A 22,282-nucleotide genomic window follows, 5' to 3' on the forward strand; every position below is an offset into this window, starting at 1 on the left:
AAATATTATTGATAGAGAAATATATATGAGATCACTGGTTTTAGTCCTGGTTTAGACCTGGTTTAGACCTACTTTAGTCCTAGTTTAGTCCTGGAATGGGTTAATCCTGGTTTTAGTCCTGGTGTTAGTTCTGGTTTAGTCCTGGTTTAGACCTGGTTTAGTCCTGGTTTAGTCCTGGTGTTAGTCCTGGTGTTAGTCCTGGTTTAGTCCTGGTTTAGACCTGGTTTAGACCTGGTTTAGACCTGGTTTAGTCCTGGTTTAGTCCTGGTTTAGACCTGGTTTTAGTTCTGGTTTTAGTTCTGGTTTAGTCCTGGTTTAGACCTGGTTTAGACCTGGTTTTAGTTCTGGTTTTAGTTTTGGGTTAGACCTGGTTTAGTCCCGGTTTTAGTCTTGGTGTTAGTTCTGGTTTAGAGGCGCACAGGAGGAAGCGCAGTTTACGCCGCGTACGCGAGAAAACACGATCCACACGCGGCTCACGGGAGCACGTCGGTGTCCGCGCAGTGTCTACGGAAGGAAACGTGGTCCGCGCGTTCTCAGGTTAATGACGATGATGAAGGTGTGTGTTTGTTTGTGTGTGTTTGTGTGCGTGTCCCCTCATGTGGCAGGTCACTATAGGACAGTAGTGCAGACATCATGAGCCTATGCAGGTTGTTTTCAGGCGATATTATATTTGTTATTTTTCTTTTATATTTCACGTCGGGAGAATAATTTCCAAGACACAAATGTGTTTTTACCTGTGCACTGCTGCCTCTGTTCTACTGGCTCTACGACCTCGTCCATTGTGCGACTGACGCCGCCAGCGTTAACATGACGTTTACATCGCTCTTACTGCGCGCGTTTTGTGTGGGTTTCCGACAATGAGTGGAATTACCGAAATAAAAAATTTATAAATGTGTTTTGTGTGTGTGTGTTGTTGTCCCAACAACACATAAAAACAGGTTTTATAATAAATAAACTCACATACAGAAACACTAAAGTTAGAGATTAAAAATGAGATTAACGCGATTAAAAAACATAACGCGCTAAATATGACTGTAATTAATTAATCGCAATTAACGCGATAATTTGACACCCCTACCCAGACCTATCATTTTATTTAAAATCTGTTTCTGAAACCACTCAGTTATTAAAGCATTTTGCATAATCTTGTGTTTTAAATGTGCTTTCTGAATATTAGTTAGCAGATAGGTGTTTAGTCTCCACAATGTCTTTAATATCTATTGGAAAAATGAATGAAAATTTTACTTCCGGGACCGGAGCGAGCTGTCACTGTTGAGCTCCATTCATTTCACCTGAAAAAATATGTTTTAAAAATTGTCTCCAAAGATTTGAAAGCACTCATCACATTAAAAATCCAGTGTTCATACTCTTAAAAAAACATAAAAGTCTAAAGTGCAATTGTAAAACGATAATTTCTTGTCACAGTTTTAAAGGCTGAATTTAAATTATGTGTCTCCAACACTGCTACAAATCACTATTTAAATGATTACAATAAGCAAATCACAAAATGTCTTGTCTTGTTATGTAAATACAGCCTGTATTTTTTTCCTGTTTAAAATATGAACTTTGGATAGAACCCTGATATTAAAGTATTTTCAGATATAAATTTGTCCCATCTTTTCTGCCACATAGCCAAAGCTTTATCTCGTTGCTGGGCGGGTAATGAACTGTACCTGGAAGATAACACAGGCATTATGACAGTAATTAAGATATTCACATTAGCTCATTGAAAAACACCCTATAAACTCAGTCTTACTTTATGGAGTTCATAGCCAGTGCTTTGAGGGTGCCTAAGTTGGACCTTAAGCCCCCAAATCCAACAAAAGCTTCATAAAAGTCATAGGATAAACCCGAGGCACCGAACATGGCCGGATCATCAGAGCTGATGACCAAAGGGTGGCCCTCTGCCATCAGGACTGCCCCGGGGTGGTTTCTTAAATTTTTTGTCAACAACTTGAAAGAATATCACAGGTTTAACTTTACCCTGTTGGAGTGTTAACTCTTTCCTACATTCTGATACTTTACTTATTTCAATAGTCCCTCTAGTGTCTGAATGAGAACTATTTGAATGTCAAAAATCTACCCGTTTCCCTCCGTTACCGCTTGACCGGACCCCAGTGTATCGGCAGTAACCGATCTATCCGAACTATTTAATGTCAACAAACATCGTTAGTCGTTAATGATTCATTTATGTTTAGGTAAACCACAAACAACAATTTAGCTTTGTAACAAACCTTTGACGAAGTGTTCACTGCAGACACGAGCATTTGCGGATTCTGCTCCTCCCGACCGCAAACGTAGGTTTGTAAGAGAGCCCGACCGATATATCGGTTGGCCGATATTATCGGCTGATATGGGCAACTTTAGGCATATCGGCTATCGGCCGATATGCTTGCTGATAGGGGCGAATTTTACATGGGCATGTTATACCTCGTTATAAAGCTTAGACTCTCTACATTCTGTTCATTTAATCCAATTTACAGACAGATAAATGTCCTAATATGTGGCTCCACATCAGTATTTATCTACGGAGTCATTTGTCTGTGTGTGTCTGTACTGTCCCTGAACACACCACAGAGTCGTCACTCACATGTGTTTGTTTACTCGCAGATACAGATCCAAACACTGAGATTATATTCTTTTTACGGACAATCGGTTTGAGTCTGGATTAAAAGGACATTTATTAGTGCAGACTTGTGATGTGAGGAGGAGCCTGTATGAGCGGTGAGTGTTGGAAATATGTCGACTCTGAAGCTAGTTTTTGTCATTTGTTATGGGTTAGCTGCTGTAGCTCCCGCACATAAACAGACTGTTTTCTATTGGTCTGTTCTAAAGTGACTATATTGGCCGTATATTTGCTACTGGACCTGCACTGATATGTAAATAAGCTGTGAACAGACGTGTGAATTATGACATTTGTGCATATAATTAATTACCGCGGCGCGCACGTATTTACGGCTAAAGGCTAATAGCGCTACTTTCTTTACTAGTTATGGGTCCGTCGCGAACGAAATGACTCTTAGAACCGGCTCTTTGAAGGGAACGACGGGAGCCTGATCCTTATTGGGAGCCGTGTTTTCTCTTTCTCTCACTTTTTTTCTCTTCACGCCGCGTGATTCGTGGTTTGACAGCGGCAGCGGCTAAAAACGAAACTTTGAGAAATTTGCGTGTACGTAGGATTAAAAAAAATAAAAAATTAAAAAAACGAGCATATTTGACTATAGTTTAGCATAAAATAAATAAGTCCCGGTTTAGTCCTTTTTCAGTCCTGGATTAGACCTGGTTCAGTCCTGATTCAGTCCTGCTTGCAACAAAACAATCTGAAGAGCCACTTGTATGGAGTAAGAAAGCTGTCAAAAATATTTGTGCGCATAAAATAGAAATCCGTGCGTATTTGGGAAATCCGTGCATATTTGGCTGTAGTTGCGCATAAAATAAATATTTGTAAACTCTCAAATGACTCCAGTCGTACATAAAATATATTGTGTGTATTTTATCCATCAGAATACGAATTGAAAAATTACGACGTCATGAATTACAATCACGGCATGAAAATTTACGATTACGCTTTCATCAGTACGAATACGAATTCACAGACGGAACTTTACTGTCAAAAATACGTCATCACTTCACAGACATTATCCATCGAGCAGAAGAAACACCGATCAAGATCAAGACTGCGCATGCTCAAGTTTGTAGCAGAGAGTAAAAACAGAGTAATAGCACAAGAAGCTACAACAGCGACCAACAAGTGGGTTAATTAAAATCTATTGTAAAAATGTCTTGAATTCGGGAACCGAACGCTGCTGTATAATATTGTGTAGAAACACCTCCTTTGAACGGGAAATTGCACCTATATGTTAGATAACATAGTGGTAGCCAGTTGGCTAACATCCGACGTAACGTTATCGCAGGGCTAATTAGCAAATATCAGGTTCTCTGTAGGTTTAGATTAAAACATTCACGACTACAGCCACAGCGAGCATCAGTCAGTCTTCACTTCAGCTGCATTTCTCGCATGAAATGCCACCAAAAGTTCCTCGGGACGCTGAAATGTCCCAGTTTACACCAAACACTACCAAACTGTCCTGGTTACAGACGTCACAGCTAATGAAATGTTACACATTACAGTTTAATGCAGCTTCCAGCATCAATTAATGTTCGTGTTTACAGGCAACACCTTGGTATGTTTACAGTATTTACCGGTAAGTATAACGTCACCGTGACGTGGATGGATTTGCTCATTATAACCCATTATAACTCATGAAAAACCCATTGTCTGAAATGCAGCTGAGATGAAGACTGGCTGATGCTCGCTGTGGCTGCAGCCGTGAATGTTTTAATCTAAACCTACAGAGAACCTGATATTTGCTAATTAGCCCTGGGATAACGTTACGTCGGATGTTAGCCAACTGGCTACCGCTATGTTATCTAACATATAGGTGCAATTTCCCGTTCAAAGGAGGTGTTTCTACACAATATTATACAGCAGCGTTCGGTTCCCGAATTCAAGACATTTTTACAATAGATTTTAATTAACCCACTTGTTGGTCGCTGTTGTAGCTTCTTGTGCTATTACTCTGTTTTTACCCTCTGCTACAAACTTGAGCATGCACAGTCTTGATCTTGATCGGTGTTTCTTCTGCTCGATGAATAATGTCTGTGAAGTGATGACGTATTTTTGACAGTAAAGTTCCGTTTGGGAATTCGTATTCGTACTGATGAAAGCGTAATCGTAAATTTTCATTTCGTGATTGTAATTCATGACGTCGTAATTTTTCAATTCGTATTCTGATGGATAAAATACACACAGTATATTTTATGTACGACTGGACTCATTTGAGAGTTTACAAATATTTATTTTATGCGCAACTACAGCCAAATATGCACGGATTTCCCAAATACGCACGGATTTCTATTTTATGCGCACGAATATTTTTGACAGCTTTCTTACTCCATATTTGTCCAACACTTGTGAGGAGATTGTGTGTGGGATTAGTGTCATATTCAGCCCTTGCATGTTACAAAGTTTTATACGTTTCATTCTGCACATATTTACCAAAGATCTTGTAACTGTTTTCACTGTCATATACAAATCTTTTAGGATTCAGATAAAACATGTTCAAATGGTGTATGATTTGTCTGTACCTTTTCCAGATGGGTCGCCTGTGTGATTCCCTAGAAACACAAAGTTAAACTATACTACAAGACATTCTCTATGGACATGAAACAAGCAGGTAAGAATCAGGTTTGTGGAGATGCAAGCTCGCTCACAGTGCACACATATTTTCAGTGCAATAAAAAGATCCAGACTGAAAAATCATGCTTACAATTTTAATCTATTTAATAAAGTTACGCACTGGGCTTTAAGTGCCATTTTATCTGTTACCGTGGATACTTTTGATTTTTGATCTTGATACTTTTGATCTTCATACTTTTACTTTACATTTGACAACAGATATCTATACTCTGTACTCTACTACATTTGTGAACTGAACTGGAAAGTAAAAAAAACAAACAAAAAAAAAACGTCTAGAACTGTTGCCGTAGCAATTAACAATTCAAATGAAAGTACACTGTTATCTCAAAATCGCACATAAAACAAGAAGCTGACGGAACCGGTTTCCAGATTTTAGAATGTGATGGGAGACAAGAGGATTAAAGGAAGTTAAATTCACAAATGTTTAACCTGATCCATTCATTTCTTGTATTACACAAAAGCGTTTTAACAATATTCACATCTATTTTAAATACTCTTGGTCCATTGAAAGTGATGCCATCAAAAACTCATAATTCAGTGATTGGTCCAGATAAAAGGAAGAACACAAAACTAACTCAACAACAACAAACATGTAAGTAAATATGACATAAGAAACATTCATATACATTGTTGATTTTTACAACACAAACCCAAACCCAGAGTAACATAATCATCAACATGCAAATATATGAAAAAAAAAAAAAATGATTCCAGTGAAGAAAAGAGTAGTGCAGATTAACTAATCACATGGTTTACCAAAAATAGGCTGTAGGGCTGTATACTTTTAAGCCAGGTGTACACTGTGCGATTTTTGACCCTTTCGAGCCGATTTTTCATTTGTGTGACTATTTTGGGGATCGGGCCAAGTTTTGGCTTCATCGTGTGTCATGCTTCGTGTAGTAAACATGGGGTAAAGAAAACCGATTTATACCTCACGAGTCACGACCAGCTCCTGATCGGCATTCGTAGGTGTCAAGAAAATCAAACTTGGTTGAAATCCAGTCGCCTCTCGTGAGGGTTTCGATTTGTTGAAGTCGTTCCACGAGCAGATTTGCCAGAATCTGTTAGACTGAGCATGTGCGGACACAGAAGCGGAAGCAGGATATGAGGTTGTGGAGGACGATGGCGCCGGTGAGTGTTTTGGACACAGGACATGGAGGTGCAGCTATAATCGAGCAACACAGAACACAAATTTGGTGAAAAACTTGATGCTACTTAGCTTCAGTTCCCTCTGAAGAACTGACAACCCGTACTGCCCACATCTGCCCACATCTGCCCACGTCTGCCCACGTCTACGCAGACATTTCTTTGACCAGATTCGTCGCCTCTTCTTTTTGGGCTTGTCTGCGCAGAGAATGGCACAAATTGCCAAAGCAGCGCGTCTGTTTTTTGCCTGGATCAGCATTGTGCCTCTGCACGTCTGTGATTTAATCTATGATCTAATTCTGTGGTTTTCTTCTTCATGGTTTTCTACTTCTGGAACAACAACTCCGGTGGTTATATGAACGTACAGTGTGTGCAGGCAGGTCGCATCCGAGCATTGGTTCGTACAGTGTGAGAACATGATTCGTGAGCTGTGAACTTTTAAACCTTGTGATTTGGTCGTACAGTTTAAGCTGGGGCAGAGTGACACGACCCAAAATATTGCACAGTGTACTCCCGGCGTTAGTCGTGAAGCCAATTAATCAGTATTTATTTTTAGTATTTATTTGTAAAAGGCAGATTTTAAGTCATGATTCAAATCTGTCTTAATATAAATACATTTAATACAATTTTTCTTCTTAAATTGTAGTTCAGTCAGATACACAGACACGTTTTTGCTTCTGCTCGCCGATCAATCGATGAGCAGGAAATGTCTTTAGCCGACTAAGAATTTGTTAAGTCGACTTTAGCCCTACAGTATTTGACATGTTTTGTATTTAGCCATTGTAACCTTCGCTGTAGCCACCGTAGCTGCTTCCACCACCTGTCCCCGAATGTATAAACTGAGCAAACTGACTGAACATAGTTGCGAGGACAATAATGATGATGATGAAGGAGAGACAGAAAAACACAGTGGAAATGATGTTGAGGGTCTGAGCGCACGATCCATGTCTGCGGGCGCCTTCCATGTCCCCCAGCACCTTCCTGTCCCGAGCCTGGACAAAGGATCAAAGTAAATAAAGATTTCAAGCTAAAGGAGAGAACAGGAAGCTGTGGGTGGATGTCACTGATAACAGTTTGCAAATAAAACGATGTGTTGAACAGAGGACACTTCTGTGTTTAGAAAGAGATGTTTGTACTGCAGTGCTAATGCTAATGCTAATTTTGAAGCATAATAAATATTACGACACCACACATTGTAACAATAGCTAAAATATTGTGATTGTATCGTCAAAGTTCTCAGAATAATATCGTGGACCATCACAATATATCGAATTACTTTTAAGTCTTTTTGCTTAAATGAAGAGTTTTGGTGCAGCAGTAGCTAAAAAAAGACAGAAGGAACTACATGATCCTTTGCTCCATTTCAGTGGAGACTACAAGAAGAAATAACAGTTCTAACACTTTTAAGTCTTAGTTCTTTGGTTTAAGTCTTGTCACAGCATTTTAAGCAGAAAAAGTAGCGTATTAACAGTTTTGTTAGACTCCAGAAAAATATTGCAGTAAATATTGTACCGTGAGATTTGAATATTGTTAAATCCCTAATCGTGAGCCTCCCCACCATATCATAAGCTTTCCCACGATATCACAATAAATATTGTATCGTGAGGTTTATACTGTGACGATATCGTATCATGAGACTTGGATATCGTTACACTCTTACCACAAATTGAAGACCTACACATCAAAACAATCAGATCATCTTTACTTCAGTTCATCTGAATTTTAATGAGCTATTTAGTTTAGGGTGACCAAACATCCGTTTTTCCCCGGACATGTCATTTTTTTTTTGCGTCCTGTCCTGGGCATTTTTTTATTTTATTTGTTTATTTTTTTTAGTGATGGAAATGTCCGGGTTTTCATGATCTTTCATTGGGCCATTAAATTGAGCGGCTCTCATAGCTCTGTGACTCAGAAGGAGCGAGCAAACACAAACAGTCTGTCAGTCTGCAACATGCCGAAGCACAAATGTGCATTTAACGATGATTTGTACAAGAAATTCTCCATTTTCCATCGTCGGGACAAGTGGGAGGCCATGTGCACAGGTTGCAAGGTGAGAGTAGCTCAATGTCGAGGCCCCACCCCCGATAAGGTGTCCGGGTTTTCACAAACGGAAATATGGTCACCCTAATTTAGTTTCATTTTATTTTACTGTTTTAATAAAAATGACTTATGTTAGCTTTGAGACCCAGTGAGCTATAGGTAGCAGGCTTATTTTGACCTCCAGAGCTGCTCATACAATATATTTTATCTGCACTTGGGAAAGACGAAGTTTGCTCAGATATGTAGGAAAAAGCAGCGCTCAGGTCAAGTCATTTCAAATAGTCTGTGCTATTAAAGCGAGATTATACAGCAGGTCCTCTGTCAACAAAAGCATGTTATTTTGTTGTTTTGGGACTGATTTGGTTTAACTGGGTCAATAGTTCTAACCTGATTCATCAGCCGGTTTCACTTCGTAGAAACCGTTTGACCTCACAGTGTTAGAATTCGTTCGCTCGACGGTAGGCAGGTACTTTTTTAAAATTTAACCAGTTGCTGTTATTTGGTCGTGATGTATGTAATGCACCACTAACGGATCTAACTGATATATTAAGCTTTTCCCAAATCCTGTGGGAAGAAGGACAATAACGTCTTTCCCCTTGATAAAATTCACCAAACATTCTCTTTGTTCCGACTTTAAATCCTCGATCTCGGGAATCGTTCACAAAACAGAATGTATCACTCTTCTCTGATTGGCTAGTGTTCGAATTTGCACTTCTGGGTTTTTTTGCGAACCGCCTAGTACAATGATTCTCAACCACTGTGCTGCGGCACACTAGTTTGCCGTGAGAGATCGTCAGGTGTGCCGTGAGAAATGATCCAATATCACTTTTTTAAAAATTTAAATTTATTAATTATTACCTGCAAACATTATGTAATTGTCGAGTGTCCGTGCTGTACTTACTACAGCACGGACACTATACTACAGTGTAGTATATAATGACTGGCAGAGTGATCTAATATTCGTCCGGGTGGCGACAGGCAGCTAATTGCCTCGTTCCTTTAAACCTAAGTCTACTTTTTGCCCTGTAGTACAGAATGCCACATTAAATACATTTGCAAAAAAAAGTTAACTTTGAGATTGATAAATTGTTTAGTAATAAAGAAAACCCACTACCTCTAATATTTCATTTAAAGAAAAATGTGCTTTGGAAGAGCTTTCAAAAAATGATAATATTGTTATTAAAAAGGCAGACAAAGGTGGAGCTGTAGTAGTGTGGGATAAAGACATGTATGTAAAAGAGGCTTATCGCCAACTCAACAATGAAGAATTTTATAATTGTCTTACATATAATCCCACAGATGATCTAAAAGTAGAGTTAAAACAGATACTTACTGAGGCACTGGAGAAGAACTGGCTCTCTGAATTAGAAGTGAAATTTCTTTTGAATGAGCACCCTAGGATGGCATCGTTTTATATGCTGCCTAAAGTTCACAAGTGCCTCACTAACCCTCCTGGTAGACCAGTCATATCGGGCAATGATAGTCTTACAGAACCGATTTCTAAATACATAGACTATTTCTATATCATCAAACCTTACTTGCCTTCCCTCCCAATTTATATCCAGGACATATCTGACGTCCTTTTAAAAATCAAGCAACTCAAAAATATAGGCCCAGAGTCCTTTTTAGCCACTATGGATGTTGAATCCCTTTATACAAATATTGAACACGAAGAGGGATTGGCAGCTTTGTGGTTCTATTTGAATAACCGCCCTACTAATATAATGCCACCAAATGAGTTTTTAATCAAACTCACAAATTGGACATTGAACAACAATATTTTTGTATTTGAAGATAAAATTTTCAGACAAGTAAAAGGTTGCGCTATGGGTGCCTGTTATAGCCCATCATATGCAGGCCTGTACCTAGGTAAATGGGAACATGATTTTATCTTTAATACTGAAAGAAATAAGTTTCACAATTCTATTGTTTGGTGGGGACGGTATATTGATGACATATGTCTGTTTTGGTCTAGATCAGAGACAGAGTTAAAAGAATTTCATTATTTTTTAAATAACATCAATCCTAATATAGACTGTCTTTGGAGTATAGCCAGGAAAAAGTGAATTTCTTGGATACTACAATTTATAAGGACAATGAAGGAAATTTACACACTACTTTATTTTGAAAACCTACAGACAGAAACACAGTTCTACATGGTAAAAGCTGTCATCCAAAGCGGCGTAAGGAAAATATCCCGTATGGACAAATGCAGCGTGTGCGGAGAATTTGTGATCAAGATTGTGATTTTGAAATAAAATCATGTGAGATGATGGACAGATTCCAAGATTGGGGACATAAGAAAGAGACCCTCCTAAAAGCTTACCATCGGGCAAGCCATTTAGACAGAGATGCTCTGCTTATTAGAAATCCACCAAAGACTACCAAGGAACGTGTCATGTTTAGCACCAAATTCAGCCATGAGGCTTACAAAATCAAGCAAATTATCAAAAACAACTGGGACATTATTGAGAGTGATGAGACACTGAAAGAAATCTTCCCAGAGCCTCCCTTGGTTAGTTTTAAAAGAAGCCCTACTCTCCATGACAAACTGGTCCACAGCTACCAGCCACCAGCACCTAAACATACTTGGCTTGGACCTCGACCAACAGGCTCTTTTAAATGTAACAGCTGCCCCCAGTGCACAAACATATGTCAAACCAAGTAATTTATGGACTATCATTCACAAAAAGAATACACAATAAAGCATTTTATCAACTGCAAAACAACTTTTGTTATCTACAGACTTGTTTGCCCTACTTGCAAGGTGTTCTAGGGATGACTAAAAGACGCCTACAAGACCGCTTGGCTGAGCATATATATGCTATCCGCACAGCCAATACCAATTATCCTATGGCCAGACACTTTTTGGACTTCCATGACAGTAACCCATCTAATCTACAGGTACAAGGAATTGACCATATACCAGACTCGTTATGAAAAGGAAACCGGATTGCTAAACTCAAACAATGTGAAACCTATTGGATTTTTAAATTGCAGGCAACAAAATATCCTGGGCTTAATGAAGATTTTGACTTCTCTGTGTTTTTATAACTGCATGGCATTTTTATACTGCATGGTATATTTTGTATATATTTTATTTTATTTTTTTGTAAATATTTCGTTTTTATATTCTCTATGATGTTCCACTGTTTTTTAACACTGCCATCTTGTGGCGTTATTAGTTGGTGTCCACAGGTGAGTCTCCACTCCTCCTCTTCCAGGTGGAGCAGCCCTATTGGTGGGTTTTTGTATTTAATTCACATGATTTGCTCTCAGTTCTGTTTGTCCCCTGAGGAAAGCCATAGGCTGAAACGCGTCGGGACTTTTTAAGTTGTCCATTAAGACATGCCGTAAACTAATAAAGGCATTTTATTTTGAACCAGTGAGTGCCTTGGGTTTTTTTGCATCTTTATACTGACTTTCCTTCCCAAAGAGCACCACTGAGTTGGATCTACTGTGTATTATCCTCTGAAGGTCCAGGAAGCCCTTCTTCTGAAACATTTTTTAATATTGTTGTATTTTGAACTATGCAAACACTAAAGCACACAGGAAAATGCCTTTTTATAACATATAACAGTTGACAGAGGCATTTTTGAATCAAATGTTAGAAAAGAAGCAACGGTTTGTTATTTTAATCGATACTTTGTTCATAAATATTCTCTATTTAGAAGTTTTAGAAGTTTCACATTTCAACCTTTATTTAATTAAAAATGTGTTTTGAAAATCGAATTTTACAATAAAAAATAATCAAGAATGGCGTATGCTGACACAAGTGAAACAAAGAAAAAGTGTGTGTGTGAGTTGTAGACTTTTGGAAACAGTGGGGCAAATACATATAGCCTATATATAAATATAAGAACCAGTGGTGAGTAGAGTAGCAAAATTGTACTCAAGTTAGAGTAACATTACTTCATCATAGTGGGATGTACATCCAATATTCCCAAAATATCCTTTTTTAAAATTTTGTTTTAATGACACCAACATTAAAAAAAAAAAAAAAAAAGAAAGAAAAAAAAAGGGAGCTCTAAAGAATTGCAGTGCAGATCTGTTTTTCTTTTGCTCAAGTAGTTAGAAGTATAAACATAAAATAACAAAGCGTTTTATAAAGCTTCCAGATTTTATTAATTTGTGTCCTGATTTTGAGAAACCACGTATTTGTGTTTTCTTATTTACGGAAGCCGAGAAGGGTCACAACAAACGCAAACGCCGCAACAAATACAAATGCGACAACACAACAAAAAGCCACAACAAACCAAAAAAAGCTACAACACACCAACAAAAGCCACAACGGAAATGACTGCGGGACTCTATTTTAATGCAAACGCCACAACAAATATAAACGCCACAACACAAATGCAAATGCCGCAACACATTAAAAAGTGACAACACATTAAAAAACTACAACACATTAAAAAGTCACAACGGAAGTGACCGCGGGACTCTATTTTCCGACGGATCACGCGGCAAGTGAAAAAGAAGAACTACAACGTGAAAAGTAAAGGAACGGAGGAGTTGGAGACGTAAGTAAAAGTAATTTATTGTTTTATCATTATTCGTTTTCCGCCCACCAATGTCAGGTTTGCTGCTGACTTTGTAGCGGCGGAAACACGATATAGTGCAGCTGCAGCTATCGATAGATATTACGCTAAGCTTCGTAAGAGTCATTGAGGGATTGATTATTAGTCATTTTCCGTCAGATTTAAGTCCTAAGTTGTCCTTGTGTGTGTCATCAGGATATGTTTTGTCCATTTTGTGGAGTGAGCCTCCAAACCGTGGTATCCTACTGTGGCTCATGTGGGAGAAATATTCAGTTTTTAAGAGGTCTTCAGTATGAAGGTAGGTAAGATTATTATATAATTGTTTGTGCTTTCCTTTGCAGTTCAGTTTGTTGCAACTATTTCGAATTGTTGGTCTTACTCCATAGACTTGTGTCCCACTTTGTTATGCCGAGGTTAGATCATAATATTCTATTTGAATTTCTACCCCTCAGGTGCGGAGACTTCAACAGTGGCTGATGAGCTAATACAGAGATATTTCACAGAAGGACACAGCTATGAAATAATAATGGACTTGCTGAAAACAAAGCACAAGGTTTCATTAAGCCTTAGCACTTTAAAGAGAAGACTACGTAATGCAAATTTGACCAGGAGGACCAACTATTCTCCTCTGGCTACTGTTCAGGCAGTCATTGCTGAGGAGCAAAGGGGAGTAGGCCAGCTCCTAGGATATAGAGCAATGTGGCAGACTCTCAAACAGAAGCACTCTATCGTGGCCAGAAGAGATGATGTCATGTGTTTAATGAAAAGCCTGGATCCAGCAGGAACAGCAAATCGCTCCAGTCGCAGATTTGTCCGGAGAGCATATTGTTCTGCGGGACCAAATGATACCTGGCATGTAGATGGGTATGATAAACTTAAGCCATTTGGAATCGCCATAAGTGCCTGTATTGATGGATATTCTAGAAAAATCATGTGGCTTAAATGTGCAAAATCCAACAATGATCCATTGGTCATTGCTCTAAATTATATCAACTGTGTCACTGAGTTTAGAGTATGCCCAAAGCGCCTCCGTACAGACTGTGGCACAGAAAATGGAATAATGGCAGCACTTCACTGTGTCTTGAGGTCAGAGCACACTGATGAATTTTCAGGGTCCAAAAGCCACATGTATGGCACATCAACATCAAACCAACGCATTGAAAGCTGGTGGTCCTTCTTTCGTAAACAAAGGTTTTTATCATTTGTATAATTTACTTAACCTCACAACTTGATTTTATACTAATGTTAACCATTACTTAGTCCTTTTTAGGTAGAACATTACAGTAAAATATGTGTTATCCCTGTAGGAGCCAGTTTTGGATGGACCTCTTTGCTGATTTGAGGGAGAAGCATCTCTTCAATGGGTGTCAGGAGCACATCTCTTTGTTGCGATACTGCTTTTTGGGGGTCTTGCAAAAAGAACTGGACACCTACAGGCAGCACTGGAACACCCACACTATCCGTCCTGTTCACCAGTCCAGATGCCCATCTGGTAAACCAGAAGCAATGTATCATGTGCCTCACAGGTGAGTATTACATTGTCATGTATTATTAATATTATGTATGTATATTTTAAACAGGGACAAATAGTCATTTGAAATATGTCTAAAACACAGTGAATTAATTAATTTAATAATGATTAATGAAACCAGCCCCGCCTGTACACCCCCATCTCCTGCCCCACATCTTCCCCCTTTTGCCACGACACCCAAGGGGCCACAATCCATCCAGGATTCTGTTCATATTTTAGCTTTACATTTGTCTTTGCAAATACCCTTAGACTGTAAAGAGTGCTAGTCATAAAAGTAAAAGTGAAACAAAATCAAGGCTTTGAATACTTTGTTGAATGTTGACATTATTCTGTACCTGTCCCTAGATTCCATGAGAGGAACTGTGGATTCCCAACTTCGTCACAAACAGTTCACCACTTATACAGCCTACTTCCTGCACGAACAACTCATGATGAACTGCAACCCATTTTTGATGAACTGCGTCGGCAGAGAGGTCTGGCAGCTCCTCTGCAGTGGGAATCTGCTGTGGAGAATTATGTTCTACTGAAGGACATGGCTGGTCTCTAAAACTACCCCTGCTGTTCAGGAAACCATTGAAGTGAAAGGTGGAGGATTTTTTAAGGCACTGCCCTAATATTGCCATCCTTGAAGTTGTAACAAGTTGTACATTTCAATAAAATTACGCATTACAGCTGTATGTTTTGTGCAAATGTTCAAGTCCATACAATAAACAAACACACAAATTATTTTGGCCTGTTTTTTTTTTTTTATATTCATAAAAAAATTGAGTAAAAGAAGCACATTCAGCTTCTGAAGCGCTGATGACTGTAACAATAAACAGTGCTAGTTGCTGGATAAAATGTAGAATTTCCTGTGACAATGTTTAAACACTAGCCTGAACATGTGGCCACTGCAATCACTCAGTTAACTTGTATGGTTTTTCACATTTGTTTTACTGACTGTTGAACACAACACATCCTATTAAGATACAACATTAACTCATTAACACTCACAGAACAGCTCATTAACACTGAATTAATGACATCCAAATCCAGGGGAATTCTTTATCCCAAAATCCATGTTTGTTTTAAAGGTACTGTAGCAGTCCAGTAGAGGAAGCTTTAAAGTATTGGCACATGTGTTTGCCATTGGGAATGTTGAACTTGCGAGAAACTCAAGGCGTGGCTTTGGATCCATTCCAGCTGGAGGCACGCGTGGCACCCCTGTGGCAAACATGAAGAGCTCCTCCAAGGACACCAAGGTGTTATTTTCTAAAAATTGACAGATATGAAAATAATCAGCTGAATGTAAACAGTCTCACTCTCTGTCTGTCTCTCTCACTCTCTGTCTCTCTCACTCGCTGTCTGTCTCTCTCTCTCACTCTCTGTCTGTCTCTCTCACTCTCTGTCTGTCTGTCTGTCTCTCTCACTCTCTGTCTGTCTGTCTCTCTCACTCTCTGTCTGTCTCTCTCTCTCACTTTCTGTCTGTCTCTCTCTCTCACTCTCTGTCTGTCTCTCTCTCACACTTTCTGTCTGTCTCTCTCTCTCACTTTCTGTCTGTCTCTCTCTCACTTTCTGTCTGTCTCTCTCTCTCACTTTCTGTCTGTCTCTCTCTCACTTTCTGTCTGTCTCTCTCTCTCACTTTCTGTCTGTCTCTCTCTCTCTGTCTATCTCTCTCACCCAATTTGAAAACCCCTGTAATAGAGCAAATTACCTTCACAATCAAGTAGGTAGTCTGCCCAGAAGCTCATGGTTTTGTCCTCCTGGACCTTCCTGTTGCTTCCATTTGGACTCAGCTCAGGTTGGAACATGTGTTCAACCTCTGCAGCAGTTAACCTTTTGTTGACGTGGCAGAGGACATCGGTCAGAACTGAAGGATGCTGTTGTAGAGCCGTTAAAAACTGCAAAGTGGCAAGACCGGCTTTGAATCTAAAATACAACAGCAGGATGATAATGTGATTAATCCTGTAGCATGGTTAGGTGCCTTTTCAGCATTCAAACACTTCAAACACAAAATTTCTAAGATTTTAAGTTTTCTGATACACTTTTCCATAGCCTATTTCTAAGGATAAGTACTAGAAGAGTTTTATGTACACTGTATTTGCTAGTTTGCAGAGATAACACAATAGCCTTTTTTACAATAAACATTTGTTGTTGAAATATAGAAAAAAAAATACCTGTCAATAGCAGCATGATTCCTGTCGATGATGAACCACCACAGGTAGTCCTTCACAATTGTGTCTTTTTCCTCCAATGACTTCACATATCTGAAACACCCAGCGGTTTGCAACATGGCACTGTTCTCTGCCAGCAGGTCTCGCAGATTCTCCAGGGACGCTGCATTCTGAATCTAAAAGAAACACACACATATATATATATAGTTTACTGTATTATGCAGGTTTCAGTAATGTGCTTTCGAACATGTACGAAAGTAATTAAAAGTAATCATTAATTAACATGGTCTAAAGAAAAGTTTTACATGAACAAAACCTTTCTTTTTACCAACAAAATCTCTGCCCTGGCCTCATACCTCTCGTAGCACTTTCCCTATTTCCTCATCTGTAATGTCTGCTACTGATGACTTGAAACTGGATTTCCCTGAGATGAAGCTGACCAGATCTTCCGACAGAAAATTTGGACCAGGACCACCGTGTACTATGGACAAGGCTATCATCTGGCCGGCAAAATAATATTCATCCCCTCTTATTGCTGCCAGTAGATATGCAAAATAAACAATTATTACATTTGTTTCTATATTTTAAGGCATTGGATGGTTGAATTATGTAGTAGTTTACACAAAATAGAACCTGTTGTATTGTAAACAAGGTAGCGGCTCTCCACAGGTCCATCAAATATGGGTCGTTTGTTCAGCTCTTTCATGAGCAGTGAGAGGAATTCCCTCTTCGGCCCGCCTGTGTCGACACATTCCTCAAACCTTCCAGCATCATCAGAGAACTTAACTAGGAGGTCATAGTTTTCAGCAAATGTTCCCCTTTTAAGTCCCCTAACAGCCCCATCCCAGATGTCAGAGCGACATATGTTAAATCTGCTGACATGTTTATGGTCAATTTGGAGTGTCAGATTTTTTATTATTTCTGAAACTGACAGTAATTCCACCCTGAAACCAAATAGAACAAGACTATTTTTACTTCATAAACATACTGTGTATGGTAAATTACAGCAGATTAATTTAACCACAATAAAACTCCACAATTGTTGAGCAAGTGAGTTCTTACTCTGTATCCTTTGGAATTATATGGCTGTCCACGTTCACGTCTTCTTCATCCTCGATCACAATGGGTGAATACAACTCAGTGTATTTTCTAAGAAATTAACACCAAAAAAAATACATTTTGGTATTTGTAAATAAATAATATTTGTGATTTGAAAAGTGACGAACAATACCTGTAACTTACGGAGCCCGCCCGATGACGTACGCGAAAAAAGATATTAAATCGTGGCCTCAAATTACTATTTCGTTCCCACAATATAGAATTCGTTCCCACACTTTAGCTAAATCGTTCGCACGTTTTAGATATATCGTTCGCACGTTTTAGATATATCGTTCGCACGTTTTAGATATATCGTTCGCACGTTTTGATTAAATCGTTCCCACATTTTAGCTAAATCGTTCCCACGAATTAAGAAAATGCCGCCAATTAAACAAACAGGGCGTGGTGTTCGGTTGATTTGGCAAGTCCTTGCATGGCTAGCTGGACCTCGGACTTCAGCAGACACAAATAAAGGTAAGATATATCATTATTTATATGTTTCCCCCCGATTTTGACAACGTATATTGTTCCCTACTCAAATGTATGCTTATGTAAATGTAGGCTTATATAAAATCCAGGATCGTGTAGTAGCGTGGCATAGTGTGCATGCTATAGCTAAATAAGAAAACAAAACAAAATGCTATCTTAAATACTAGCGAGCTAATGCTGCTTGCTTATAGTGGAAATGTTATGGAGTAAAGTGACAGTAAAATTGTCCTAATTGTTTACCGTGTGTTCATGTAGCAATAGATGCTCAACTGCTGCTTTTTTGAGGGAGCGTAACACAGGAGGGAGTCATCCAGACACTGAAGGATGAAAATGTAAGTTTCTCTGTTTTTCCACCTCAGAACATTGATCTCGTAACATCTATAGCCTACAATACAAGTGCCAAACACACATCCATGTAGAATGTAAGATACCGATTTGGATGAAATGCGAATAGACCTGTATAGACCCAGTGTTAGCCCCAATTTCGTCTTAGCGTTAGCCATCTATCACCACAAACTATGAAATACCAGGACTGTTTTTGAAGACTTACAACCACTCAACTACACGTGAGTAACACCAGAGCCTGATAGAAATCACTGCCACATGTAGAATTGTTTTTTTTATTGTTCATTGACGTAGCGATTAGCATCGAAATGAAGTGAAGTTATATGCTAACGACCACGTAATAAACATTTCGTAAATCTAACGCTATGCTGGACAATAATACGCTAAAAAATAAAGAGGGCCACAACAGTTCGATTTATTTCATCCAGAGCCACATAAATCCTGCATACAGTGAACTTTGAAGACTAGTGCTTATTGACACATGTAAGTAGACCGTGTCCTCAGCATCAAGCACCTCACTCCTAGAATAACTCTGGTACTTTGTGTCAGGACCTGATAAAACTTTTACATTTATTGTCCTGAGTATATATTTAATGAATACCTTTATACATGGTTATGCTATTACCATGATACAATGTGTAACACACGTGAAGACAGAGGCCAGAACTTGTTTGTAACAGTGTGACTGAAGAAATAGGAGTAATAGGGCTACAGAAAGATATTGTATGCACCATCACATTGCCCAGATCTCTCACTTAACAAGATCTTGATTCTTGCTAAAATATACATCGACTGTTGGTACACTTCATAATATAGAACAATGTACTAAAACATGTTAACGTAATAAAGTGTATTCCAGATAGTAGTGTCCTGTTACATGCCTCCTTAAGATATAAATTATTTTGCAATTTCAAGACAAGTCAACTGCTTTTGGAGTGATCTGACTGTGTGATGAAAGCAATACCATGTAGAAAAAAGTCAATGGGTGAAACAGCGACATTTTCATATTTTAATTGAACTTGTATACTGTATAGTTGACAATGGTTCTCAGTTTTATGCTATTAGTTATAGTAAGGTTTGTTAGAAACACTTTTCAAAATAGTTTTCTAGATAGCCAAACATCCACCGTTTAGAATAAATAGAAAAACTGGCAAAGGACAAATTCAATTTGTCAAACAGACTAAAGCTTTTTTGAGTGAAAACGTTTCGCAGCTTATCCAAGCTGCTTCTTACTTCTGGTCAGATGCTGGTGGATATTGCCTTATATTTGCCTGAAGGGAGGCGCTAACTATACAGAAACTACTTTGAAAGTAACACACCTACTTGTTTACAGTTTTTGTTAGTAAGTGCAGTACAGTAGACAAAGCTAACAAATAGAAACTGTAAACAAGTAGGTGTGTGCATTTCAGAGTAGTAGTTTCAGTTTTTGAACATTTTCAATCAAAAAAAACTTTTGTCTAGTTGACAAATTGAATCCTTTGCTATGGATTAGGGATTTTACAAACAAATAGGAAAAACTGTTAGGAAAAGCTAGAAAAACAGCTATGAACATAAATTTAACTGTAATAAGTCATCCACCCATCACCCACTTTGTCCACTTTCTTTTTGTTTCATGTGCGGACGAAGAGGAGGAGGAGGAGGAGAAGAAGGAAGAAGAGGGTCCGAGGGTCCCGCATCATTTTGAGATGAGTTTTTTGACAAAGACTTGAATGTATGGTTTCTTTTCTTGAAGATGCTACTTAAGTGTGCTGCTTATTTTCTGCAGAAAAGTGACGATGGATATTCATTCTGTCAGCAACTTTTGGGATGTACTTTGCAGGTCATGGTCAGTCATTAATGGAATGACAGTTTCGTCAATCTGAAAAAAAAAATAAAGAGAATGTATTAAATCATATAATCAAGCATACAAATGAACACACCAAGGCTTCACATTTGTGGCACCCTGGACATATTTGCTATAAAAAGACACCCCACAATAAATTTTTATTTGGTAATGTTCTGACTGTATTTTGGTTAATTTATGTGTGGCACTAATTCACTTTTAATTATTCTTATAATTAAAGTACCAAATATAATTAATACAAAATTAATCCAGTAGGTGTTGGTAATGGCACAATGACCTTTATTGTTTATATTATTGTATTACTATTGTGTATAATATTAATGTATAATTCCAGTTTATATTGCATATGTAATTTCAAGTGCAGGTGGTTCAAAGTATTAACTATGGGGTTGCTTTTATGGGCTTACTTTTTATAGGGTTACTTTTGTCTCATTAATATTCACAAATGCACAGATGGTGATCTACAAATAGTCATTGGTTTGTACATGTATTTTGATATCCACAAATGCCAATTTAATATTTGTAACTTGTATTTTGCTATTTACAAATAGATGGGCATTTGTAAATATATATTTTTTCATTTGCAAAAAATAATTTCATTTATAAAACTGAAAATTCTGTTTGTAAAATGTGATTCGCATTTGTGGATCACCAGTTCCATGAATCCACCGATTCCCGGTATGACATAATTTTGAGACGCTCAAACTCATAACAGATCCACAAATACAGACACGTTCTTGACCAGCAGGTGGCAGCAGCTGGCACGCGCGAAACATTTGACTGTTGAAATGGAAGCGTTTCTTGCTAACTTAACGTCACTTAGGCAAATTTTTACCTTTATCAAACGCCTCAACAGCTGAGGACTAAACCAGAACTGAACCAGGACCGAGTGTCTGAACGACCGGAGTTGTGCCCGCGGTGGCGGTGGGTGGACCGGCTCAGAGCTCCGCGCCCCGCGGGGCTAAACGCTGCCGTCACCGAAACGCGCTCCGCGGATTTGTGGTCCTCTTTCTCTCTCTCGCTCGTTCGCTCGCGCTCTCTCTCTCGCCTTCTTTCTTTCAAGTCCAGGACTAATCTTTGTGGAGAGAGAGGGGACGGGGTCCTGGTTTAGTCCTGTTTTAGTCTAGTTCAGTTCTGGTTTAGTCCTTAGCTGTTGAGGCGTTTGATAAAGGTAAACATTAGCCTAAGTGACGTTAAAAGTTAGCGAGAGACGCTTCCATTTCACATGTTTCCATTTCGCATGAGTTACACACTGTATTAGCTCTGGATGAAATAAATCGAGGGGTTTCTTGTCAAACTGTTGTGGCCCTCTTTATTTTTTTTTAGCGTATTATTGTCCAGCATAGCGTTAGATTTACGAAATGTTTATTACGTGGTCGTTAGCATATAACTTCATTTCGATGCTAATCGCTACGTCAATGAACAATAAAAAAAACAATTCTACATGTGGCAGTGATTTCTATCAGGCTCTGGTGTTACTCACGTGTAGTTGAGTGGTTGTAAGTCTTCAAAACAGTCCTGGTATTTCATAGTTTGTGGTGATAGATGGCTAACGCTAAGACGAAATTGGGGCTAACACTGGGTCTATACAGGTCTATTCGCATTTCATCCAAATCGGTATCTTACATTCTACATGGATGTGTGTTTGGCACTTGTATTGTAGGCTATAGATGTTACGAGATCAATGTTCTGAGGTGGAAAAACAGAGAAACTTACATTTTCATCCTTCAGTGTCTGGATGACTCCCTCCTCTGTGTTACGCTCCCTCAAAAAAGCAGCAGTTGAGCATCTATTGCTACATGAACACACGGTAAACAATTAGGACAATTTTACTGT

At 38.6% G+C, this 22,282-nt stretch overlaps 3 protein-coding genes across 3 annotated transcripts in view; 2 read left to right on the top strand and 1 right to left on the bottom strand.

The window, feature by feature from the left end:
• Positions 1-12,630: 12,630 nt before the first annotated feature.
• LOC110174971 (uncharacterized) lies at positions 12,631-15,244 on the top strand. Its single transcript, XM_055155984.1, has 5 exons — positions 12,631-12,969; positions 13,183-13,285; positions 13,440-14,178; positions 14,295-14,513; positions 14,864-15,244. Exons 2-5 carry the CDS (start codon positions 13,186-13,188, stop codon positions 15,063-15,065), a joined length of 1,260 nt encoding a protein of 419 aa, XP_055011959.1. The 5' UTR covers positions 12,631-12,969; positions 13,183-13,185; the 3' UTR covers positions 15,066-15,244.
• A 30-nt stretch (positions 15,245-15,274) lies between these two features.
• On the bottom strand, positions 15,275-18,204 carry LOC129409529 (G2/M phase-specific E3 ubiquitin-protein ligase-like). Its single transcript, XM_055155906.1, has 7 exons — positions 18,167-18,204; positions 17,734-17,820; positions 17,305-17,615; positions 17,028-17,206; positions 16,675-16,847; positions 16,212-16,426; positions 15,275-15,769 (listed from the first exon to the last, which is right to left on the bottom strand). Exons 1-7 carry the CDS (start codon positions 18,202-18,204, stop codon positions 15,534-15,536), a joined length of 1,239 nt encoding a protein of 412 aa, XP_055011881.1. The 3' UTR covers positions 15,275-15,533.
• A 2,901-nt stretch (positions 18,205-21,105) lies between these two features.
• Positions 21,106-22,282, top strand: part of LOC129409530 (protein fantom-like) — a 5,755-nt gene continuing 4,578 nt past the window's right edge. The window contains exon 1 of the mRNA XM_055155907.1: positions 21,106-21,124. Within this exon, the coding sequence (XP_055011882.1) occupies positions 21,106-21,124 (19 nt within the window). The remainder of the gene's footprint in view (positions 21,125-22,282) is intronic.

This window comes from Boleophthalmus pectinirostris, unplaced genomic scaffold, assembly GCF_026225935.1.
Source record: "Boleophthalmus pectinirostris isolate CB_2022bp ecotype Guang Dong unplaced genomic scaffold, ASM2622593v1 HiC_scaffold_2, whole genome shotgun sequence".
Taxonomy (NCBI): domain Eukaryota; kingdom Metazoa; phylum Chordata; class Actinopteri; order Gobiiformes; family Gobiidae; genus Boleophthalmus; species Boleophthalmus pectinirostris.